The sequence below is a fragment of the Mesocricetus auratus genome, unplaced genomic scaffold (genome assembly GCF_017639785.1).
Source record: "Mesocricetus auratus isolate SY011 unplaced genomic scaffold, BCM_Maur_2.0 Super-Scaffold_100691, whole genome shotgun sequence".
Lineage (NCBI taxonomy): Eukaryota > Metazoa > Chordata > Mammalia > Rodentia > Cricetidae > Mesocricetus > Mesocricetus auratus.
Window position 1 is genome coordinate 40,248,402 of NW_024429267.1, and position 24,053 is coordinate 40,272,454.

The 24,053-nt window shown below is 45.3% G+C and overlaps 1 protein-coding gene across 1 annotated transcript in view; it reads right to left on the reverse strand.

Annotated features, from left to right (window-relative positions):
* Ephb1 (EPH receptor B1) overlaps window positions 1-24,053 on the reverse strand; it is a 422,319-nt gene that overhangs the window by 66,607 nt on the left and 331,659 nt on the right. The window contains exons 7-9 of the mRNA XM_005072022.4: window positions 17,345-17,507; window positions 12,257-12,365; window positions 11,400-11,464 (exon numbers count right to left, since the gene is read on the reverse strand). Of these exons, the coding sequence (XP_005072079.1) occupies window positions 11,400-11,464; window positions 12,257-12,365; window positions 17,345-17,507 (337 nt within the window). The remainder of the gene's footprint in view (window positions 1-11,399; window positions 11,465-12,256; window positions 12,366-17,344; window positions 17,508-24,053) is intronic.

Genomic DNA, 24,053 nt, shown 5'->3' on the forward strand with positions numbered 1-24,053 from the left:
ACTAGATTGCAGTAAACTTCCACTGCCCCATATCTGCTTCCTGGATCTCCCCATTCTCTTCTCCCTAGACCACTCTGGTTCTCTGCCCTCTACTTCTCCTCCATAGTTTTTTCTCTTTCTATGCTCTTGATGAAATGTGGAACAGATTACTTATAAGTGACAGATCGGGACCAGCTCCCACACTAGGCACTCACAGAAGGCAAAGACGCTGATTGATGCCAACCAAATGCATTAGCAGAAAAGTGGTGGTAAAATGGTAGGGTAGATATCAATATTTATCAACTTGACAACTTTCCTGAGTAGAGGCCACTGTTGAGGTTATAACTGACGGCTGTGGTCCATGGCCACAAGAGGGATGAGGATGGATTTTTTGAAAAAGGAAGAAATCGCTATTAGAAAACCCTTAAGACAGAAGTGCCAACACCATATACCAGAAAAGAAAACGTGAGAAGAAAGCTTAGAAATACTAATGCAGCAAAGAGCAACGTCTACATAGGAAAAAATGGGGTAGAATGAAAGAAAAATTGTAATTGAACCCCTCATGCCTTCAGACACACTGAAGTATGAAAAATGAATAAAATGGTAGATGAGAAATACATAAAGGAATATAGACCTTGTCACTGTTGTATACAGTGGCAAGATAGATAGGTGTGCTTGAGGACAAAATAGAGAATTGTCATTGCAGAAAAAAATACTTTCAAAAAGTAGAGGACAGGAGACTAAAAAAGCAAATGGAACACAAAAAACAAATGGATTCGTCTGAAATGTAATTTTTCACCTTGTTTGATGTGTCATTAAGTGGAGTGTAGAACTTGTCTTCACAGTGCTGGGATGGGTGGAAGGTGGGGCTTCCAAAAGATGGGTGGGCGTTATGGTCTCCTGCCACATTCCTGCTGCCTGCTGTGCTGTGCTCATGGAGGAGACAGACCAGCAGGGGCCGGTCAGCTGGGTCTCCACCGGTGGTGGGGATCCGGGCCAAAGATAGGCTTCAGGTTCCAAAAGTCTTGCCTTTGCAGCTCACCCACACCTTATTCCCCACTGTCTCTAAGCCTTCCACCCATGCTCCAGTTCTGCCATTTTACATCAGAAAAGCGTGTGATACCTCCCTGGCTGTCTTGATTACCTCCTTATTCAGGAAAGGATTAAAAATCCTAGGATACAATCCAAAGAAGGAAGAAAGATTCACTGAAGAACAAGGGAGATTTTTTAAGACAAAGGAAGTCAAATGCCCTGACATGAGGAACAGATTTTCCTAAAAGATCGATTCCTTTGTCCTTAAGCAAATACTAGTATTCTGGGTTGCTTGTTTGAAAGCAGGCAGCACATTCTAGAAAGCTTCTATTTGTGGGATTCAGAGGTTAGGGACATAAGCACAGCCAGGAAAGTGCTTATCCTGCAAGCATGAGGACCTGAGTTTGATGCTAACATCCATATAAAATTCTGGATGTGGTAGCATTGGATTGTAACCCCAGTGCTGGGTAGGTCTCCCCAAGGCTTGCTATGCAGCCATCATGGCCTAAAATAGTAAGATTCCAAAGAGAGATCTTAACATAAAAAAAAAAATTTGGACAACATGTGAGGAACAACTAAGGCTGATCTTGACTGCTATCCATCCAGCAAATGTGCATACCTATGCTCGTGAACGGGGCTTGAATCCCCACCCCCCATGCACACCCATTCATACAAGAAAAACTCTACGAAACCTGATCAACATACTTCATGCTCGAAAACCATGCAATCAAGTTTAAAAAACAGCCACAAAAAAATCAAATCAATGATTCCAGTTAGTTTGTGACTTTGTCTTGGGCCACATTCAGAGTGACTGTTGGCTGCAGGAGGCTTGTTGCACACCCGAAACATTTTACTCCCGGGGGAAAGCAGCATGTGTGCACATGTGCATGAACAAGAAAGTTCTTCAGTAGCGAAGGACCCAGGGCAAAGCAGAGAGGAGGCATCACTGATTCTCCACCTGCTCTACAGAGGAGGCAAAGAGCAAACGCAACCGGCCGGACTTCGAGCTTGTGAGACGCCCAGGGCAGCATCTCCAGGGTCCACCCCCCCCCCCCGAACAAATGTGCTAAAGGCCAAGCTATGAAAGCAAATGGCTTATCTGGGGGATGCCAAGAAGTGCAGGAAAGGAAAAAGGAAATCAAATAAGAAACAAAAGGCAGCATATATAAGGTGTGTCCTTAAGCCACTGAGTATTTAGGTTATTATAACTGGCATTACCTCTTCAAGGACCCTTTGTGAGCGATCACCATAGTCAAAATGTAGGCAATAAATGGCTGGTAACACAGGAAAGAGGTAGACTCCATAACCCGAGAAAGCAGTCAGGCAAGGAGACACAGATGTTGACAGTGGAGGTCAGCCAGCATGCACAGAAGGGTGAAGGAGGCAGACAAAGCAATACAAAACAAAATTTAAAAGAAGAGGACACAGGGGTAAAAAGGGAAGCCAGGGTAGTATCAGGAAGCTGCAACTTTCCCTCCTAACTCTCAACATCCCTGGTGCTGAGATCCGCAGGTGACATTAGACTCCCAAAGTACTTTATTAATCCTGCATACCACAGAGAGTTCAGACTTATCTCATACAACCACTTCTCCACCAATAGGGGAAATGAGACTTCCCTTCCAGACTGCCTGTGAGAATAAAGACGCTACAACAAGTGGCAGGCCCAGCACAGCGCCCCATGTAATGGGAAGACTCCCTGACTAATAGACTCATTACCGTTATCAACAATTTTTTTTCTTGGAAGTGTAGGGGAGACAGAACAGGAAGTGAGGCATGGTGGGCAGTGGGGGAATGTAAGTCACTTAGGGTTATATTAGTTACTTTCAAAATAACTACCTTGTTATTTTAGATCAAGGGCTTTTAAAGATGTATGCTAAGCTGTCCTGAAGGAGTTCTTCCATGGAAACTAATTAAACAATCTAGAATAGGCTGTAATGAATGGTTTGCAAGTAAAGACATATATGAGGATGAATGGGAAAGGATTCTGAGCTAATGAGCTTTATAGATATTGGCCCCAGCCAGTTTGGGGAAAAAGCCATTCCCAGAAGGAAGACAGCTCATCTCTTGATGGAGCCTCTATTCTTTAGGCCAGTAATGTGTCACAAAGTGCACTTGATGGGAAAATGTCTATCCTGTGATGATGCATGCACTTAACTCCCCAAGAGAATCCTGAGGAATTGGGAGGTGTGAATGTATATGTACATGCATCTGCACTCACCTGTACATACATGTAACATAGTTGCTGTGCTATGTCTGAGGGCTTTGGCTGTCACTGAGGCATTTCCTCAGAAGCCAAAAAGGCTGCTTAAAGCCCAGGACTATGATCTCTTGAAATGTCCAACCAAAATGAATGCCCTAAATCCTGTGTCTAATGCGTCAGTAAGAATCGCTCCCTGTTTTCCTTGACATTGAGTAAAAGCTTTATTATATGGAAGAAGGAAACTGGGAAAGTTCAATCAAGGTCTAAGAAATGGCTCACTCAGTGACTTTCCTCTAGCCAAGGCCACCTAAGAGCCCAGTAAGGCAGGAGGAAAAGATGGCCCTGGCCCAGGTCCTCAGGCTACAGGCAGGGGTCTTTGTATTTCAAATTAACAGAGGGATTTGGCTATACATGTGAATACAATGGGCCCCCTTGCAAACACCTTCTCAGATGATGACAGATCTCCCTAGACCATGCTCCCAAGCTCTAGCCTGCCTTTCACAAATCCCAGGAGAGAGGAGGAGAAATAAATGCCTTTTGCTAGGCGGAACAGGTCATTTGTCTTTCGGCTCACTTTGTGTTTCTGCATAAATCCCGCATCAGCCTGTTCCTGCTCCCACTTGCCAGTGAGCAGTTTTTAATTATCAGGAAAATGGTATTTAGTGCAATGAATCACCAGACAGTGAACAAGGAATCAAGTCAGCAACGGAATACGACACAGACACTGGGAGACTGGGTGCGGAAGATGTTCTCGGGTTGTGAATGCTGAGGAAATGCTGTTAAAAGAGATGATGATGATCAGAGGCAACAGACCCCTATAATACACGGCACTTTATAGCGATTGATATGCCCTTCGCACGACTGTTAGTAATAGAAATACTGTTAAAGTGTTAGCCATGTTTGGGTTTCCATTTTTTTTTAAATCATTGATTACATATCTTTGGCATAAAAGGGGCATGTGTGAACTTAAATTTCAGATTGCTAGTGTCTCGATTGTTAGTGCTTTGTTAGTAAGCATACCCCTAGCTTTCCCATCTCCTAGTTTATGAATCTCCAATAAAGATCTAATTTGCAAACATGTTCATGGGAGCATGGCTTCACTACTGTCTGGTACCTTCTTACATGGCACCAAATAGTTTTGGAAGCAGAAGAAATTCTTTTCTACTGTCAGAGACCCTGCACCGGAGGATCAACGGAGGTGGCTGAGATGATCTCTGGGGATGCTAGAAGTCTTCATGGGGAAATTTGAAAGGTTATGGAGACATTTACAAGTGCCAAGGGTGCAGGGAAAAACAGAAAGCTCACTGTTGTGAGAAGCAGTTGACATGCATGGACTCAGAGCTAGGGGAGAAGACCCACTGGCCTTGTGCAATCTTGGTGTGCGTTCCGAATGGAGAACTAGCAGCAAGGATGTCTTCAGGCTAGTCATGACAACTGATCCTAGGGATTCAGAGGTTCCAGCAAAAGCCAGCTGGCCTCTGGCTGAGGGTTCGTAGAACCCCCAGGGTCATGTGAGAGAATGAGTGAGTTGGGTTGCTTCCAGTCATTAATATTCTTGTGTCCCAGCATGTTTTGATGGAGTCTTAGGGGGATGTGCCTTAGTGTGCCTTCTTGTAACTCATTCTGAATCCAAGAGAGGCTTTGTCACCCTGTGACTCATGCAGTATTGTTCAGGTATTTGAGCATGAGGGGAGCTATTTAGAAACACGTGCAGTCGTCCTTAAGGGACCTTCTCTGATACTCTGCCTCAGGCTGTCAAGCCTCCCTCCTTTTCCTCACCACTGCTAGACATCCAACCAGAAAGGTGGCTTCTACAGGAAAGCAAAGGTCTCAGGGTTCTTCGTGTGACTGAGACATGAAATAGGGCATGAAAGGGTACAGTGCTGGGCGGCGCTGAGTCAAGAGACCTAGCCTAGTAATGGGTTGTAAACACTATAGAGACCAGAGAGGGCAGAAGGCCGTGGATGCAGTTCTTCAAAGCCAGACTCCTAGAAGCTCCATGGAGTACATGTGGAAGGACAGCAGCGCATGTTACAACAAAGGAGAAGTTTGGAATGTTCAGAGAGAGGCTCGGTGCCCAGTGTGGAGGAAGAGGGAGACCAGCTTGAAGCAGAGGCAGCAATGTTGACAGTCAAGCACTGGGGCCCCAGTTACCGAACATAGATGCCACAACTGACACCACTGGGCACGCAGAGCTGATGACTGTTTCATCAGCAGTGGAGGTTCTGAGAGCAGGGCTTCTTTTGTAGAGGAAAGGACAGTAGGCTGGGGAAATGGCTGTGAAGTGGCCTCAGCAATTACTTAAGGCATAAGATGGCAACATCTGCAACCAAAGCGCTGGAAGCTCTGGAAGCTCTGGAAGGAGGACAACAAAAGAGGCAAGAGCAAACACTCTGGAAAATTGCTTAACAATTGTTTCTTTGTTTGCTTTTGTTTTTCAAGACAGGGTTTCTCTGTGTAGCAGCCCTAGCTATCCTGGAACTAGCTCTGTAGACCAGGCTGGCCTTGAACCCACAGAGATCAGCCTGCCTCAGCCTCCCAAGTGTTGGGATTAAAGGCCTGTGTCACTACTGCTGGGCCCTAATGATCTACTCTTAATGCCCCAGTCAGTCTTTTATTTCCAGGGTCCTCCTGTCCTGCATATCAGGCCTCAGAGTGCTGTCTTTGAAGTCCAGAATGCATCAACCATCTGGAATGCTGTAACTCAGACATGCTTTTAGGTGTGACTTCATCCCATCTCTCACCTAAGGCAGGTATCTTTTTAATAGCATCCATTACTAAAAGTTCTCCAGCCCTAGCCCCATTGTAGAGGAACCTCTCTGATGGACAGACCCTGTGAATCTGGCAACACACTACCACTGAGTCAGACACTTGCCACACCCAACACAGGCAGGCTGCTCTCCTCTGAACAGGTACTTTGAAGAATGTGTCCTCCTTGAAACCAGGTCTTTAGGACAGAGTCCATGAGTCTGAGTATGTTCTTAACAGTGCAAAGAGTAGATGCAAACATTTAATACAGCAAGTGCTCAAAATGGGTGTTATTAGTATTGTTCTCAGGAGTGCTGCTGAGAGTAAGCACGTGATCAGTTAGGCTTTTTTTTTCCACATAAATAAATAGTAAGTGGGATCATTCCCTATTTGTGCTGCTTCAGTTTTGTTTTAACCTAAACACTAGGTTCCAGATTTATCCTGCTAACATTTTGTCTTGCAGATTTCAAATTAGCATTCAAAGCTGTTGGGTAGCTCTGAATTTTGATTCTGTCTTTTATGGTGTTAGTTCTGCTTCCCAACTGTTACCTACAAACTCGATCAGCATCCCCACGCTTGCTTCTGACTTGCGAAGTTAAAAAAGCAATCAAGCAAACATGGATTGAATTGGACAAGAACTAGAATAACGCCAGGGACCTTCCTCCTGAGTGACAGTCACTGACTCACTTTCTCTCCATATGAAGACAAAGTCTGTATCTACTTAGCAATGCTTTCCATTATACCATAAGCGCTACCCATGATTCTTGAATTTACTAAATATATGTCCTAATTAAAAGAGACAAGGTCCCGTAATTTTTTTCTTAATTACCTCTTGTCTATTCCTAATGATGACAGACTCAAGCTCATATTCTCAGACACATGTGTTTCACAGTGTCTTGGGGCATTTGTCTGGGCCTGGACTCAAAACTTTGTCCTCCCTCTGCTCCTTTGCTTTTTCTGAATTTTATGGTGTTTTCCAATCTCAAGTGTTGTGGCTAGTTTTAATGTCTATTTGCCACATGTCAGAGTCACCCAATGAGGGAACTTCACCTGGAAATGTGTGCTGATTTATCTGATTGATATGGGAAGTCCCACTCCGATTGTCAGTGGTACCTTTTGGTATCAGTGCAGATAAAAAGGGCGTGGAAGAAGAAAAATGATCTCAGCCGGGCGTTGGTGGCGCACGCCTTTAATCCCAGCACTCGGGAGGCAGAGGCAGGCGGATCTCTGTGAGTTCGAGGCCAGCCTGGTCTACAGAGCGAGTTCCAGGACAGCCTCCAAAGCCACAGAGAAACCCTGTCTCGAAAAACCAAAAAAAAAAAAAAAAAAAGAAGAAGAAGAAGAAGAAAAATGATCTCGCCTGCCTTTTGCTTGCCTGACCTCCCTCTTGGCCATTGAGTTAATCTGTCCCATTGCTGCTGCTGCTGATTCCTATACTAATAGCAGAACCAGCATGTCCAAGGTTCATGTCTAAGCTTTCTTTGGGGACTAGGGACCAGCAGTTCTCCAGAGTTCTCCAGGAACCTTTGGACTTCCTAAAGTTAGGTTCTTTTTTTTTTTTTTTGGTTTTACGAGACAGGGTTTCTCTGTATTGTTTTGGAGGCTGTCAGTCCAGCCCGGCCTCGAACTCACAGAAATCCGCCTGCCTCTTCCTCCTGAGTGCAAAGTTAGGTTCTTAATCCTCCCTACCCTATCTGGATTATCCTCTCCAGGTCATCTGTAATTAGCCAACAATTTATGAGAACTGGACCAAGAAACCACTGTCTACCCATTCCTGAGCATGAGAAGCCCATGTCCCTTTTCATCCTTGAACATGAAGCCCTTTTCAGACTAACTCACACCATATCCAGTATATTCTCTTTCTGTCCCACCCTCCAGGAAGTGTCTTTCCACCACTTCAAACTCCCCTTTATATCTCTGTTCACCAAGTTCTAAGGCAGCAGTTCTCAACCTGTGAGTTAAGACCTCCACAGGGTTGCATATCAAATATCCTGCATATCAGGTATTTACCTTATGATTCATAACAGTAGCAAAACTCAACAGTTATGAAGTAGCAACAAAAATAATTTTATGGTTGGGCGTGGATAACCACAACATGAGGAAATGAATTAAAGGGGTACAGCATTAAGAAGGTTGGAAACCACTGTTCTAGGGTCAGGGGTGAAACATGAGTCAGTTACTGAATCATGTTTTCCAGTACCCAAATCTGCCATGCCTTTACATGTTAGGGAAGATGAGACTGTTGCAAATGTTTATTTTTGTGTCTATTTCAATCTCTGCATTACTTTAAAAGGGATAGTCTGGAAGACAAGAACTACCAGGTCCTTCAGAGCCCCCACTGGAGGAGCCGGGTGAGTTGGGGTTCCCAGGCAATGGTGAACAGAGCTGAACACAGATGTTCTTCCACTCCCAGACCAGGAGGCCCTCAGAGCTTCCAAAGCTGTCCACACTCCACTCCACGGTGGGTGCTCATATGGGGGGTCCAGACATAGTTTATGAATCTGAATACACAGCTGGCACATTGGAACCTCAGAGGTGAGGACTCACAAATCACCAACGGGGGTGTTGGATCCCTTTATACTGTGTGAATATATGTCAATCTGACTGGTTTAATAAAAAGCTGATAGGCCAATAGCTAGGCAGGATTTTCAGGGCAGAGAGAATGCTGGGAAGAAGGGCAGAGTTACAGGAGTTGCCAGCCAGACATGGAAAGGAAACAGGAGATGCAAGATGAGAGAAAGGTAATGCCATGTGGCAGAATGTGGATTAACATAAATGGGTTAATTTAAGTTGTAAGAGTTAGCTAGTACCAAACCTTAGCTATTGCCTGGGCATTTATAATTAATATTAAGCATCTCTGTGGTTATTTGGGAGTGGCTGCTAGGACACATAAAAGCTCCACCTACAGCAGGGCATCTGGGAATAGACATAGATCTGCACCCAAGACTGGGCACATTGAGCCTCTGCAATATGGGGAGACCGTGAGGTATGCAGCCAGACTCAGAGGGATTGTGCAATCCACCTCTTCAACCCTCAAGCTTTGTCACTCAGGAAAGTCACTGCCCTTCCAGGATTACCACCAGTCTCCTTAAATGGCTGTGGAGACTATGGAAGTCAAGGCAAGCTACTAGATTAAAGTTCCCAGTGCAGGCACAGATGGCACCTTCTATGGCCCTCCCTCCCACCTCCATCTGTCTGCCCCTCCTTCCCAGTCAGGCTCTTTCTTCACCAGATCTTTAGCTTTCCCCTCTGCTCTTCGTGTGCTGGGCCTTCCTCTAGCTGCATGGTCCTTCGATCATGACTCTCCAATAGCAAAGACTTCAACCAAAGAGACAGCTGTTCATAGGAGAAAAGTACAAAAAACTGCAACTCAGTGCACAAGGGTGTGGGTTTAGAGAACCCAGTCTCGTGGGAAGGGGCAGGTGTGTGGGGGAGGGGAGGCAGGTGTCAGGGGCTGATTAAAAGAGAATAGTTGTGCACAGAAGAGAAGGGTATTTAGAAATGGCTTATACATCTAAGGTATCCTAAGAAGTAAACTGAGCCTCCCCACGAGAACTCTACATTCACCCAATGGATGAAACTCACTGACTGACTCCAGCCATGCTCACTGGTGGTAGCAAGGACCCTAGGGCTGAAGACTGGGGTGAGGGGTAGCTCTTCTACACAGGCTAGGACCGAGAGATGCCTCCCATTGTGGCTATCGAGGTAATGGAGTTCCCTACTCTCCCACACAGGGAGCCATGAGCATTTTAGAAACACATCTTCATACACCAAGTAGTCTGCCAGAAGCATGCTTTAAGAGAAGAATGGTCAAATGTGAGGTTCAAGTTGTCAAAAGAGCATCATCACTCTACTCTGGATGTCTGGGGTTTCTCTGTGCCCCACCACAAGAACAGCATACCCTTAGAAAGAAAGTTCTTGGCTGAGTCACCCTGGGGCACTGTTAGACGTCTCTAGACTTCAAAACGAGATTGCATCTTTTGAACCCAATCATGTACTCTTGTGGTCCTGACTGCTTTCAGGCCAACAGGACCATCTATAAATGTTTTATCCAAAGAGGTCAGGAACCAGACCTGAAATGGACATGTAGTGGCTCATCCTAGGAAGGAGCTGCCTCAGAGCAGGCAAGGAGGCCAGAAGCCAGAGCTAGAATGCTGAAATAGAGAAAGGGCTTTGGACCAATTCTGAGGCATCAGAGTGTTATCCGTCTTCTTAGAGTCAGATACCAAAGTCTGGCTTCAAGAGATGCCTGGGGAGTCCTGATGTGCTATGGTGGCTTCTCCTTGCGATGCCTACCCTGTACACACCCTGGTTATGAAAGGCTTGACTTTATACAAAACCTCAGCAGTGTCTTGGTTGAAAAGCCGTTTCTAGGGAATGCCTTCTGAGCAGCCCAGGCTCCTACCCCCCACATTAGAACATGTGCTCCTTCATAGCATGGTTGCAGCTGTGAACACTGCATTCTTTCTTGTCTCAGGTGACCTTGGAGAAGGAAAGCCATCTGGTCTGTAAGAATTTTATTCTTGGGAGCCATTTTTACTTACAAAAGAACCAGTGAACACAAAGCGGGACTCCAGGTTATAGGTGCCTATGGGATCTTCTCACTGCCGAGTGCTCAGGACAAAAGAGGTTTAGGACATAAGAGGAGGACTGGAGTGTGATCTGCTTACAGGGGAGAGCCCAGTGTGCTGGGGCAGTTTGCCCTCCGTCTCTATAGAATTCGAAAGGAGTCCTTTAGAAACAGTGTCTTATGTAAGGCTCTAAGGTCTTGCTTCTGAAAGCAAGGAGGTAGCCCACCTATCCTCCTGGGGACTGGTTTAGACTGCAATTCTGAAATCACTCAGGGGAAGGAGCATCAATTTTGATATAGAATTATGTATATGTTGGAGAAAGAAATCTAAGTTAAAGAGAGAAAATCAGGGGGAAGGTAATGAATGAGAAAAACTTTTGAAGGTACTGTTTAAAAGAAAATAAATGTTTGGGAGCTACCCCAGCACTTCAACCTCCTGGGCTCTGTTATCTTTTTAATTCCCTGCATTCATGTTTTATGGCTTATCTGTGAATTTGGTTAACACATTCCCCAGCCACTCAACTGGATAAGATAAGGTAGAAGATGTTAATAGAGAACCCTCCATCTTTCCCTACTGAGTGTGATTTCAGGACTCATTGACTTGCTAAACCCTGTCTTCCCCTGGCTCGAATATGGCTTATCAGGGCAGAAAGCAATCTCCCACCAGGAGTCCAGTGACTGCCCAGAAAGGGCATGAGGTGGATGGCCTGCGGTCTCAAGGGACTTGCAGAGAGGGGCCACTTAGGCACTGAGGGCCTGTCAGACATTTGCTGTTGTACCTGATCATCACTAGACTGACTCTAAGGACCACTGTACACACCAACAGGCTTGATTCACTGGTCAGTCTGTGGGTGTGCGCTCTCTACTCACCTCGGCCCGTGCTGTAATGCTGGAGTTTATCACTGTACACAGCCTCTTTGCTGTAAGCTCGTTTCCTGCAGATAGAGAAGAGGGACTTTCTTAGCAGGGTCACACCCAGGCCTCATGCCCAGACATAGAACTCAGCCTGGGTGTCTGCTGCAATTTGGAACTGGGAACTCCTCACTGGAAGATTTTGTTTTTGCCTTGACTTACATTCTGGTTGACCAACATACATTCCCTTGGGCAGAGGCTTCAGCTTTCAAGCCAAGGATTTGAGGGCACCAGGAAATGCTACGGGCATCTGCCAAGAGGGCAGTGGTGATGAGGGCTCCCATCAGTACCAGTGAACTGCAGAACTGCGTGGTGGGAGCCGACTACAGAACTTTGCAGGCAATATCTGGGATAACCACCCAAGGCAGCTGCAAACAGCATTAAAAATTCACAAGGCCTTCAGGCCAGAGCTTGGCAGAGCTCAGCTCACACCATCTCCTCCTTAACCCCTCTTCTGCCCATGTGCCTCTTGCCTGCTGCCCAGGGCCTGAGCTCTCTAACCAGAAGACTGCTCTTGCACAGCTGGGATGCTCTAGTGGGTCAAATGCAATTTTGTAACTGTCACTCTGAAAAGTCCTTGTGCATGAGGAGCTAAAAGTCTTGGCTAAAATGAGGTTGGAGGATGGATGCTGTTTACTTATAGTCTTGCCCAGTTCCCATAGCAGGTTTTTATCTGAGGCACACACAAAAAAAATCATCTTGAGATTTCTAGGCAGAACTTACCCAGGCTGTCTAACTGGGGAAGGGCCAACATGGGAGAAGGGTACCTAGAGAGGGGCTTCTTGGGTACAGGGAGGGTCTAGTGAAGGACCTACCTGCTGCAGACGATGGAGATGGCCACCAGAGACACAACAAATACAACCCCGGCGGCTGCAGAACCGGCAATCAGGGGTAGCTGCTCTCTCAGCTCTGACTTGTAATCATCTAGATGAGAAAGAAAGGAATTAGAATCTTCTCCATGCACATATCTGGTCTGGATGTGTGATACCAGAAACACCAGATATAAGGGTATGCACATATCTGGCCTAGTTGTATGACACCAGAAACACCAGATATATTGATACATGTGGGCCCCGATTTCTAATGCTTCAGCAATAGAAACAAAACAGCAGGAACAACTCTGGTAACTCAGGATTGATGACAACTGTCTCCTCAGAGAAGTTGACTCCCAGCCTACCCTGCCTGGCTCCAAAGGTTTCTCCAAGTCCTTTTGGTCATGCTAAGAGTAAGACCAATGGAGGGGAATTGAAAGCTGTTGCTGAAACAGCCTAAGCTATTGAAATGCAACTTGTCAACAGATTCATTGATCAGATTTTACAGTTTATTTGTAGTCAGCCAGGGCTGCAACGGGAGTTGTGGAGGATAAAGAGATGCCAGAGAAATTGCCCAGCAGTCTGAGCTCCCACTCCACAAAAAAAGGATTCATGTTTCTGCCAAGCGCTAAAACAATGCTGCATTATGGGTAGAGTGGAACACCTTGGGGTCATAGAAATGGGCAGAGATGGCTCAAACCCTGGTGTTTCCTGAGTATTTTTTGTGGTCTTGGGGGAAATTATTTTACCTTTATGATTCTTGGGTCTCTTGCCAGTTGATAAAAGGTCAAAGCATGTAACTGGTCCAGAGTATCTGACCTACATCACAGATATACCCAACTTCTACTTCTCCTTTCTTGAATCTACACAAGCTGCCCAAGTCAGCTTATTAGCCTTACTGTGGTAGTGGCCATTGTCAATGGATGATGCTAAGAAGCCATTATCTTAGCTTTAGATCCAGGCATAGGGGAGGTCAAATTGTTTATATTTTATTATGATTAGGGTTGTCAGATACAGCAAACAAAAGCACAACCTGCACTTCAAATAGATAATGAATGGTATTTTAGTATAAATGAGCACCAAGTATTGCATGGCAGATATTTGTCCTTACATGTTATTGATCTGGAATTCAAATTAAACTGATCTCCCTGTATTTTATCTGGCAACCTCAATGGCAAACCTCAGTACAATAAGGGTCGGTCCCCATAAAACCATATCAGGACCTCTGTGAGCACAGTTGTTGAACACCACAATTTCAGAGCCCCTCCTTAAATCTACTGGTGAAGATCAGGGTGTCTGCATGCTTCACTAATAACTTAGCAGGGTCTTATGCTCTCCAGTATTTGCCCATTTCATCTCTCTAGGCAAAACAGTAACTTCTAGAGACAAGGCTGTTGGTTCTTTGTGTGTACGCATGTGCATATACATGGTGTTAAGACTAGAAGACAACTTCGATATCATTTCTCAGGAGCCATCCTCCTTAGTTTGGTGTGTGTGTGTGTGCGTATGTGTATACACACACATGCTGTGTAGGTGTTTGGAGATCAGAGGTCAACATGACATATACTCTGCAATGATGCACCATTTTTTTTAAAGACACAGTCATCACAGAACTTGAAGATTAATGATTCAGATAGACTGGCAGGCCATCAAGCCCCAAGATCCCTCTGTCTCCCCAGGCATGGGATTACAGAGACAAATTGTTCTACCTGGCTTTTTATGTAGGTGCTAGGGATCTAAACTCAGGTCCTCACTTTTGGACAACAAACACTTTATTGATAACATTCACTTTGTCTTTTGAGATAAGATCTCTCACTAAAACCTAGGACTTGTCAATTCAGCTAAACTGCCTGGCCACCTAGCCTTAAAGATCCACCCATTTCTACCTCCCCAGCACTGGGATTACAAATGTGTGCCACCCTGCCCAGCTTTGTGATATGGAACTTGTGTCCCCATTTTTAGATGGCAAGCACATTACACTTGAGCTATCCACTCAGACTGCTGTTGGCTCTTAAAACATTTCATTTGATAAACAAACTATAGGAAGTTACTGAAAAGACCAAAGGTAGAATTTTCGTTTCCTCAGCTGAGAGTTTTGTTTGTGAATTTGTAATATGAGTATCTGTGTGTATCAAAGTATGGTTTTGTGCAATGAGTGCAGGGGCCCATGAAAATCAGAGAGGGTATCGAATACCCTGGAGCTGGAGTTACAGGTGACATTAAGTTCACTCCTGAAGTGAATGCTGGGAACTGAACTTGGGAAGAGCAGTACACATTCTTAACAACTGAACCATCTCTTCAGCACCACTTGGGAGTATTTTTTAAAATATGTATTTAGAAAAGAAAGTTGGCAGGAAATAAAATGCAGGGAACTACAATGATGAATCTGTGACAAAGTCTTCATAAATCAAATCTTCACAGAACACTATGAAACCCAAAGGTAATGATGATGATGATGAAAATGACAGTAATAATAATGAAAAAAACAGAAAAAAACTAAGTCAAAGGTGAGCTCACAGTAGTTAAGAGTGGCCAGGGCACCATGTGGCAGTCACTGCCCATTCTAGACACTGATTTAGAAGGGTCCCATGGGTCTTCTTACTTCAATGGCCATCCCACTGATCAATCTTCAAACTCCCTCTCTGCTGCAGACATGCCTGCAGCTTCAGTGAGCGTCATCACCAATAAACAAGCCCCCGCCATTAAGATAAATTCTCTCAAATTTGGCCACTTACCAGAACTCTCTTACATCTTTCCTCTCTTGGGTCTGCAAAACTTAACTGCCAAATGTAAAACGAATAGCCTTCTTGGGGGAAATTTGTTACTTCTTGATTTGTCTAGCAGAATTGCCAAGAGACCAGTGCTCAGAGCACTTGGAGTTTGGGGCTTTTAATCCTGTGTACCTCCTGATGCCAAAGTGCCTATAAATCTAGATGGTAAGTGAGGTGCAAAATGGGGGAGCAGAGTCCTTAAGCGAGAAGCAGATGGTCTGCGTTCCTCCCATCCCAGCAGTGTTATTAATCTCAATGAATGGGCTCACCTTTCTACCCCATCTCACCAGCCTGGAAACATGAGAGAAAATTCACCTGGCATAAACTCAACAGGCTACACAGTCTAGTCTCAGAGCGGCCGACAGCTCATGCAAAGCATCCAGCTGTGCTGCTTCAAAGTGGGGGCACCATCTGGGGTAACTGTTGCTCTCCTTAATCTCTCTCCTCATACCAGAACACCACGCCCTGGCTGCCACACTTTTTTTCGCAAGAAATTTTTAGATAAGATAGTTTGATTTTTAAATACTTCTAATTAATGTAGAAACTGCTTTCAAATATGTGTGTCAAGATAAAACCTCAAGTCTTACCGAGCACCCAGCCTAAGAGTGCCAGTCTAAAATAGACTGCTTTGTGGAAAAAAGACATTTCAAACATATGTTAACTAGCAAAGGAAACATGAAGGGCTTTCAATTGGTGGTTTGTAGAGTAGACTGACATTATATGAAAACGGCTCATGAATGAGTCAATATAGACAGGCAGGTACACAGAAAGATACAGCAATGCACAAACTCTAGTAGGTGGCTAGCTAAGGGAAAGAGGTGGGAAATGAGACAGCTGTGGCTGTGCCCAAAGTCAAGCCTGCAGCGGAATCAGATCCACTGAACTAAGGATGGAGATCCACTGAACTAAGGATGGAGATCCACTGAACTAAGGATGGAGATCCACTGAACTAAGGATGGAGATCCACTGATCTAAGGATGGAGATCCACTGAACTAAGGATGGAGATCCACTGAACTAAGGATGGAGATCCACTGATCTAAGGATGGAGATCCACTGATCTAAGGATGGAGATCCACTGAACTAAGGATGGAGATCCACTGAACTAAGGATGGAGGTCCACTGAACTAAGGATGGAGATCCACTGAACTAAGGATGGAGGTGATCCACTGAACTAAGGATGGTGATCCACTGAACTAAGGATGGAGATCCACTGAACTAAGGATGGAGGTGATCCACTGACCTAAGGATGGAGGAGGTCCACTGACCTAAGGATGGAGATCCACTGACCTAAGGATGGAGATCCACTGACCTAAGGATGGAGGTCCACTGAACTAAGGATGGAGGAGATCCACTGAACTAAGGATGGAGGAGGTCCACTGAACTAAGGATGGAGATCCACTGAACTAAGGATGGAGGTGGTCCACTGAACTAAGGATGGAGGTGTTCTCAGAGTATTGGGGAACAAATACGTTCCCAAAGAAAAGCATTTAGGGGTGTGTGCACAATGGTTCACATAACTGGCAACCTGGAAGGGTCTAGAATGTACTAGGAGACAAATGTCTGGGAATATCTATGAGGAAGTTTCTAGCCTGGGTTGATTGAGATTGGAAGATGCACCCTAAATATAAGTGACACCAGGCCATGGGCTGGGGTCCTGCATTGGATAATCCATCTCTTCCTGTTACCTGACTGTGGAAACAATGTGTGCAGCTAGCCTTAGGTTCCTGCTGCCATGACTTCCCACCGTACGCCCCCAAACTGTGAGCCAAGATGAACTCTTCTTTCCTTCCAATATTTCTGTCAGGTATTTTGTCACAGTGAGAACAGTTGTTCAGGAGGATGGACTGAAAACAGCTCCTCTGTGTTCTCTCTTTCTCTCTCTCTGAAATACCTGAGCAGGTCATAGGTGACATGACTGTAATATTCTGAGGTCCTGGACACATGGCCCAAACAGAGGTGAGGGCGAGGCAGTACAGGCCCCTGGACCTTCTTAAGGTGACAAGAAGACACCTGTGAGACATATGGGATCTCACTATTGGGAAGATGCAGAAACACATAGGGTATAGAGCCACATGGGGTACCCTTCCAAGGCTTCCAGTCAGATGCTGAGAGAGACAGAGACCAGACCTCAGAGTGTTGGCATGTACCAAAACAGTCCGCATGGCCCTACTGGGAGGCAAGCCCTACTAAAGGAATACCATTAGTCTGGTGGAACTAGGTAGCATGGAAGTTTCTATGAACTGTTTTTTTTTCCACCATTGCCTGCCACGTGTCTGTGTCATTTTCACTCCCAACAATCGCCACCCCCACCCGCCTTACCATCTGTCAGGGTCTGGAAGCACATCTTGCCACTGAACTTGCCGTAGCCAGCCACGGTTCGGGCGCGCACTTGGACCACATACACCATGCCGGGCCGTAGCCCATCAATACGGGCAGTGTTGGTCTGGCTCCTGGCCATGGAAGAGTTGAACTCATTGTGCTCCTAAAGGAGAGACAAGAGAAGGGAAAGGGGTCACCAGGCAGCTCTGTGAGGGCACTCAGTCCCATACACCTTTGGCAAAAACTGTCTTTCTCTGAACAAGGACAGCCTGCTTAGGGTCAAGGGAATGAAGGGTCAGCTTTGGCCATGGGGTGGCAACACATGGAAGAAAGGAATCCGAGGAAAGAGTTGAGCTCCCACTGCCTGGCTGGGAGTGCATAGAGATTTTCTGCACAATTCCAGTCCTCCCTCAGGTTCACATAGAAAACAACAGCTCCCGTCAGCTCTGCAGATTCTGTCACATCTCTGACCTCAATAACACCAAGCTTTGCGGCCTCCACATGCCATCTGCCTGCCTCCATTTGCTTCTGCTGAGGTGTAGCAATTTTCTCCCTGCTGGAGGTCTGCTGTGCTATACAGCTACTGTTCTAGATGACTCCTGAGGTTCCTCCAAGTGTTCAGTAAAGGGCTTTGTCTCCATTCTGCTGAAGTGGCTGAGGTCATTCTAGACTGTCTCTCACTCCTGCTTCTGCCTTCTTTCGGCCTTATCTGGGTATCCATGCTCCAACTCGCCACCATCAATCAGTACCTGAGACAGCATGTCCCTTCTCCCTGGGTCCTCATCCTTTCCATCAATGCCAGGAATCCACCTGTCTTCCTGCTGCCTCTCTAATACCTGATCCCTGTTCTCTATGGTCTCACCTGTCCATTCTACATCTCTGGTGTGCACAGACTTGTGTGCATTGTTTTCCACTCTGGTGTGCACAGACTTGTGTGCACTGTTTCACACTCTGGTGTGCACAGACTTGTGTGCATTGTTTCACACTCTGGTGTGCACAGACTTGTGTGCACTGTTTCACACTCTGGTGTGCACAGACTTGTGTGCACTGTTTCGCACTCTGGTGTGCACAGACTTGTGTGCATTGTTTCACACTCTGGTGTGCACAGACTTGTGTGCACTGTTTCACACTCTGGTGTACACAGACTTGTGTGCACTGTTTCACACTCTGGTGTGCACAGACTTGTGTGCACTGTTTCACACTCTGGTGTGCACAGACTTGTGTGCACTGTTTTCCACTATGGTGTGCACAGACTTGTGTGCATTGTTTCACATTCTGGCTCTTCTCACCATGAGTACCTTTAAAGCATCGCTTCATCTTCTTGCTGCTGATTGTAGTTAACAACAGAGTGGCGACTGGACATTTGTAGTCTCCCATCCCTTCTGATGCTTCCCACACATGTGACATTTGTCCAGTGTCAACGTTTTTGTCTTAATGGGACCCTGCTTTAACTGTCATCAGATGGAAAGGAAACTTCTAGACTTAGACAACCATGCACTTCATGATGAACTTGGTTCTAATCTCTCATGTTCCCTTAAGGCTGTGGTCTTACTATTCCTCTGGGAACCACACCCAAGCCACCAGCATACTGTTCAAGACTATTTGCGGACTCTGAAATAATCCTGCTCTCTCCAGGTTATTTAAGTTCACATCACCTAGCACCTCCTCCCTAGGGAGTCCTATTTCACTTCTCCAGCACACAGGCTCCGTATTACTGTCCCTGCTGTTTAGAGCTCACTCTTAGCACCCTATACATCAGCCTTGTCTCTATTTCCATGTGAGCATATCGTTTCTTTGCAAGGATTCTGGGCTACCACTAAGTGTACAAGAACAAAACCATAGAGTCTGGCTCTTCCTCTGTATGCACGGTGAATCTTGGAGCATGATGACTTCATTGGAAATGAAGAGGCTGGGTCACTAAAATCAAACCAACCTCCTATTCAGATCTGGGAACCATTAACAGTCCCAGGCATAATGGTTAAAGAAGCAAGGAGACAAATGAGAGGAAAGTGCACACAGAGATTCTACAACCCACATGCTCAGCCAAATCCCAGGGGGGAAACATGAAAACATGCGGAAGTGAGCTAGTATAAAAGAAGAAATACCCATTTTCCTAAAATATGTACAACTGTGCTTTGTAACAGCAAAGCCCCCCCACTGGATTCTCTCATCCGGTGAGTCAATCGGGTTATTGTATATGTGGGTGTGTATGGGCCGTGGATCCAAAGTGTGGCTGGTGTCTTCTGGGAGACAACACTTTGTGGAAGACACACAGATCACAGCAGTGTAGATTGTGTAATGTGGCAGAGGGAAACTGGCTATGGGAAAGGGGCTGTGGGGGATGTATCAAAAGTAACCAAGTCCAGATTTGGGGGAGAGAGCTATTCAGAGGGACCCAGGAAAGAGTACCATAGGTACCATCATACAGATGAAAGAAATCAACCGCATTGCATTGGTAACTGGAGATCAAGAACAGAATAAAACAGACTAAAAGAAGGCCCCAAAAAACTGAGGAGGATGCAAAGTGTACTGCATGGTTTTGTGTCAACTTGACATAAGCTAACGTCATCTGAGAGGAGGTAGACTCAATTAAGAAAAAGCCTACGTAAGATCGGAGTTGAAGGCAAGTCTATAGAGTATTTTCTTAATTGGTAATTGATGGAGAGAGTCCAGTCCATTGTGGGTGGGCCACCTCTAGGCAGATGGTCCTAAGTTTATAAGAAAGCAGGCTGAGCAAGCCATGAAGAACAAGACAGTAAGCAGCTCTGCTACACATCCTCTACATCACTTACTGCTTCCAGGTTCCTGCCTTGTTTGAGATCTTGCCTTGACTTCCTTTGATGAGGAATATGGAAGTGTAAGCCAAATAAACCCTTTCTTCCCCAGCTGGCTTTTTGGTCATGGTATTTCATCACAGCAATAGAAACCTTAACTAAGACATGAAGAATTTGTATATCTGGAGTGTAGGTGGCATAGGAGTCGTAATGAAAAGGTTTGGCTTAAGGAGTCCATGGTTCAAGGTTAGCTTCAATTGATACTTGAAAGTTATGCAGAGGCCCTAATGAAGGGGTTATCCACTGAGTCCTGAGGAAAGTTGACTGGAAAGGAACCCCTCACTGGCCTTTGCATCTACTTGAACAGCAAGGGCTGGAGAGGATTCCCCTGGGGTCCTCTCCACCCGTGAGGAACTGAGCAGATGGAAGGCTGTTCACTGTAGAAGGGATGCCATCTAGAACTTGCTAATTACTGTTTTGACACACTGAAGACAAGAGATCAGAAACTATGAGCACCACCTCATCAAGTTGTGAATAAGAAGAAAACACCATTGCTACAAAATGCAGGCAGCTGCCTGACTCCTCTGCTTTCGCTGGAATCAGATGGAATCACGCACCGCTTGAAATGAGTGAAGCTGTGATTGGGTAGTGCTTACTGGGGGGAGAGTTTTTGATATATTGGCATTTGGATGGTGAGGACCAAATGTTAACCCATAATCACTTTCCAGTCCACACACTCTTGAAGCGGTTCAGTGATTAAAATGGGCATCAGTTCTTGTTCTTTGCCAAGTCATTAATCAATTCCAGACAAATGAGTGAGAGCGATGAGCAAGGTTGCTTATGACTGGTTTGATTATAAGTATGTGAAGACGGAGGACACAGTTATGGAGGGCAGTGGTTATGTCTCCATTATCTCTGCACCCCACCCCCAGCATCCCAGCTCCTCACTGCCTGGGCTCGACACAGCTCAGTGCTAAGGGAATGAGCAAACGGACCACTTACCATCAGCTGAGCATGAGGTATTGCTTAGGTCTAGAAGCATTTGTGTGAGATCTTGAAATATGAGGAGTAGAAATCCTCCCCAACCTAAACCAACTGGCCCTAGCTTAGACAGTTGTTATGAAGTGCTGGAGAGATCTAAACACTTAATCATAAAGACAGCTGAGGGCAGACGTAGATGCCCCCCCCCATGGTTTGCCTACATGCACTGACAACAGGAGTGAAAAGTGCTACAAGACAGTAAACAAGAGAGAATGATGAATGGGAATATATTGAGATGGGGAAGGAGATGAACATGGGAGAGGCACAGGGAGTGTCCTTAGTTCTTTGATCTGAGCTCTCTATTAATGAACCGCTGGGGGAAGGCAGAGCCCCACTGGTTCTATTCACAAAACTGAAGTTGAAATGTGTTCCCAGGACAAACAGAGTCTTGTTGGGCAGGAGACCCATAGGGGGAGCTGGTAGAGTTTGCAAGACTGCCATCGATGTGCCAGCCACTTGCCTTATAAATAAAGTGCTATTGCACACAGCCACACCCACATCCTGCTATCCTGCTTGTGGCTGCCTTCCTGATATTATGACTTGTGGTTCAGATGAAGGAAATAGGACATCCATAGTGAGAGGAGGTGGCTCATGATAGAGGATAGGGAATTTTTTTTGGGGGGGGGCTGGATCCAAGACATCTTCTGGGCTGTATTCTATTTGTGTTGGTGAACCAGACATGACGATCATCCATTTTGCTTAGACATCTTTGTGTTTAATATTAAATCCAGTATCTTATTTCAGGAGTCACTCTGATACAGAAATCCTGAGCATAGATGATGATTTCATATAATCCCAGAGAATTTCAGCACTGAAATATAATAAAAATGTCTGTAATTTGGTTGTGTGACTCCCTATATGTGACCTGTATGGTCATGGCTGTCATTTAGCCTTTATGCGATTTAGTTCTATCATCTATAACTGATTATAAGTGGCTTGTGAGTGTATTTCTTTCAAGGATCAGAACTAATATATCTGTGTGTATTTGGAACATAATAGGTACTCAATATATGATGAATTACCATTTTGGTTATTATTTCAAAAAGCCTTCACAGGCTAATGTCTTTTTCTTTAGTCATACTGGAAACGGTCAAGGCAATGTAATGGATTTTGCATTGGAGCCCTTTGTAAGCAAAGGAGAGGTCTACTCTCACATGCTCAAGGGTGGTCAATGACTAGGCAAAGAATCCTCCATTCCCAAGAAAAGCATCCCACCCTCTGGGGGAAGGACAATAACATGCTCCACTGAGGTGTGCAAACTGCCTCAGGAATTGAGTGCTATGTGCATGTGTGTGTTAATAATTAGCATGAATCAATGAGAAGCAAAGGGATGGCCTAAAAGGGGAGACTAATGTCCTTCATAGGCTAAGAAGCTGAAGTTAATTACAGTGCTGCAAGGGAGGAGGTTTGAATGGAAATGCAGACAGTGGCAGAGGCTGGGCTAGACCGAGCTGGACAATAGGATGCCAAGGCACAGAGGCATGAAATGAGCCACATGGCTGTGGTCCCAGGTTATGTGCAACACTTGACCTCATCACAGCTGCCCACTGAAGTGTCTGCCTTGTCCAAAGCAGGTAAGGTAAAGGCAGAGCAGTTGGCACCAAAACACTCAGGCCCTTGCCAACACTGCCACCTGTTGCAGGGTTAAAGATCAGGTCTCACATCCTTGCTATATGATTGACCTATGGGAGTATTTTTGCTTATTTTTATTCTGTTTATGTATACTTCTTTGTCCAAAGCAGTTATAACAATACTGAACATACTAAAATATGAAAGGAAGTGTCAGTCTTATTAAGTAAGCCCAGGCAGCAAATGGGTACATCTTAGGAAAATTCTTCTTCTCAGATGAAGTATATTTTTGACAGGGCTGCAACATCACATGTACAGTAAAAGGTGTTGAGTAGACCCTGGTCAATGACCCAGTAGACTGCACAATAAACTGATAAGTGTAACCTAGTGGGACTTCTAGGTCAACTTTGGTACAAGATGAAACCAGGGTCCAAACAGCTTGGCAGATCGATTTTAACCTTATTATCTCCCCCTACCCATTTTTTTTTTTGTACAAATAGATCCCTAACTATGAAGTAAATTGGGTATAATGGTATCCTGGCTAGTTTTATGTCAACTTGACACAAGGTAGAGTCATCCAAAAGAAGGGAAACTCAACTAAGAAAACGCCTCATAAGATCCGTTATAGAGCATTTTCTTAATTAGTGATTAATGGGAGAGAACCCAGCCCGTTGTGGATGGTGGTCTTGTGTTCTCTAAGAAAGTAGGCAGAGCAAGCCATGGGAGGAAGTCAGTAAGCAGCCCTCCTCCATGACCTCTGCATCAGCTCCTGCCTTCAGGTTCCAGCCTTGCTTGAGTTCCTGTGTTGACTTCCCTCAGAAACTGACTGTGACGTGGAAGTGTAAGCCAAGTCAATCCTTCCCTCCCCCAACTTGCTTTGGATCACGATATTTCATGATTCAGCAATCATTACCATAACTAAGACAAATGGGTTAAAATTACCCCCAATTCATTGACTGTTCTGAGCCAACTGTCTATGAAGGCCAGTGGTCTCTAAACAGAACCCAGCGTTATCTCATTAGCATCACAGGCAGTTGTTTTCATAATGTTGAGGGGCATACCTCCCCACAGACAAGACCCGTGATCTAGACTGCTCTGCACCTCCATTTTTAGGGATGTAAAACTGCTGCCATTTCACAAATGCACAAGCTGTGCCCTGCAATGGTTAAGTCACAGGACCACAGCAGCTTGTCAGGGTGCTGGAAATCAGGCCTTTGCTTCTAATGTGGTGCTCTTTTGCCATTCATCTTGCCTCTCTGCAGGGCTGTGGGGATCTTCATCCCTGATTCTCTCTCTGTTTAACTACTCAGCAGATGACCTCACCT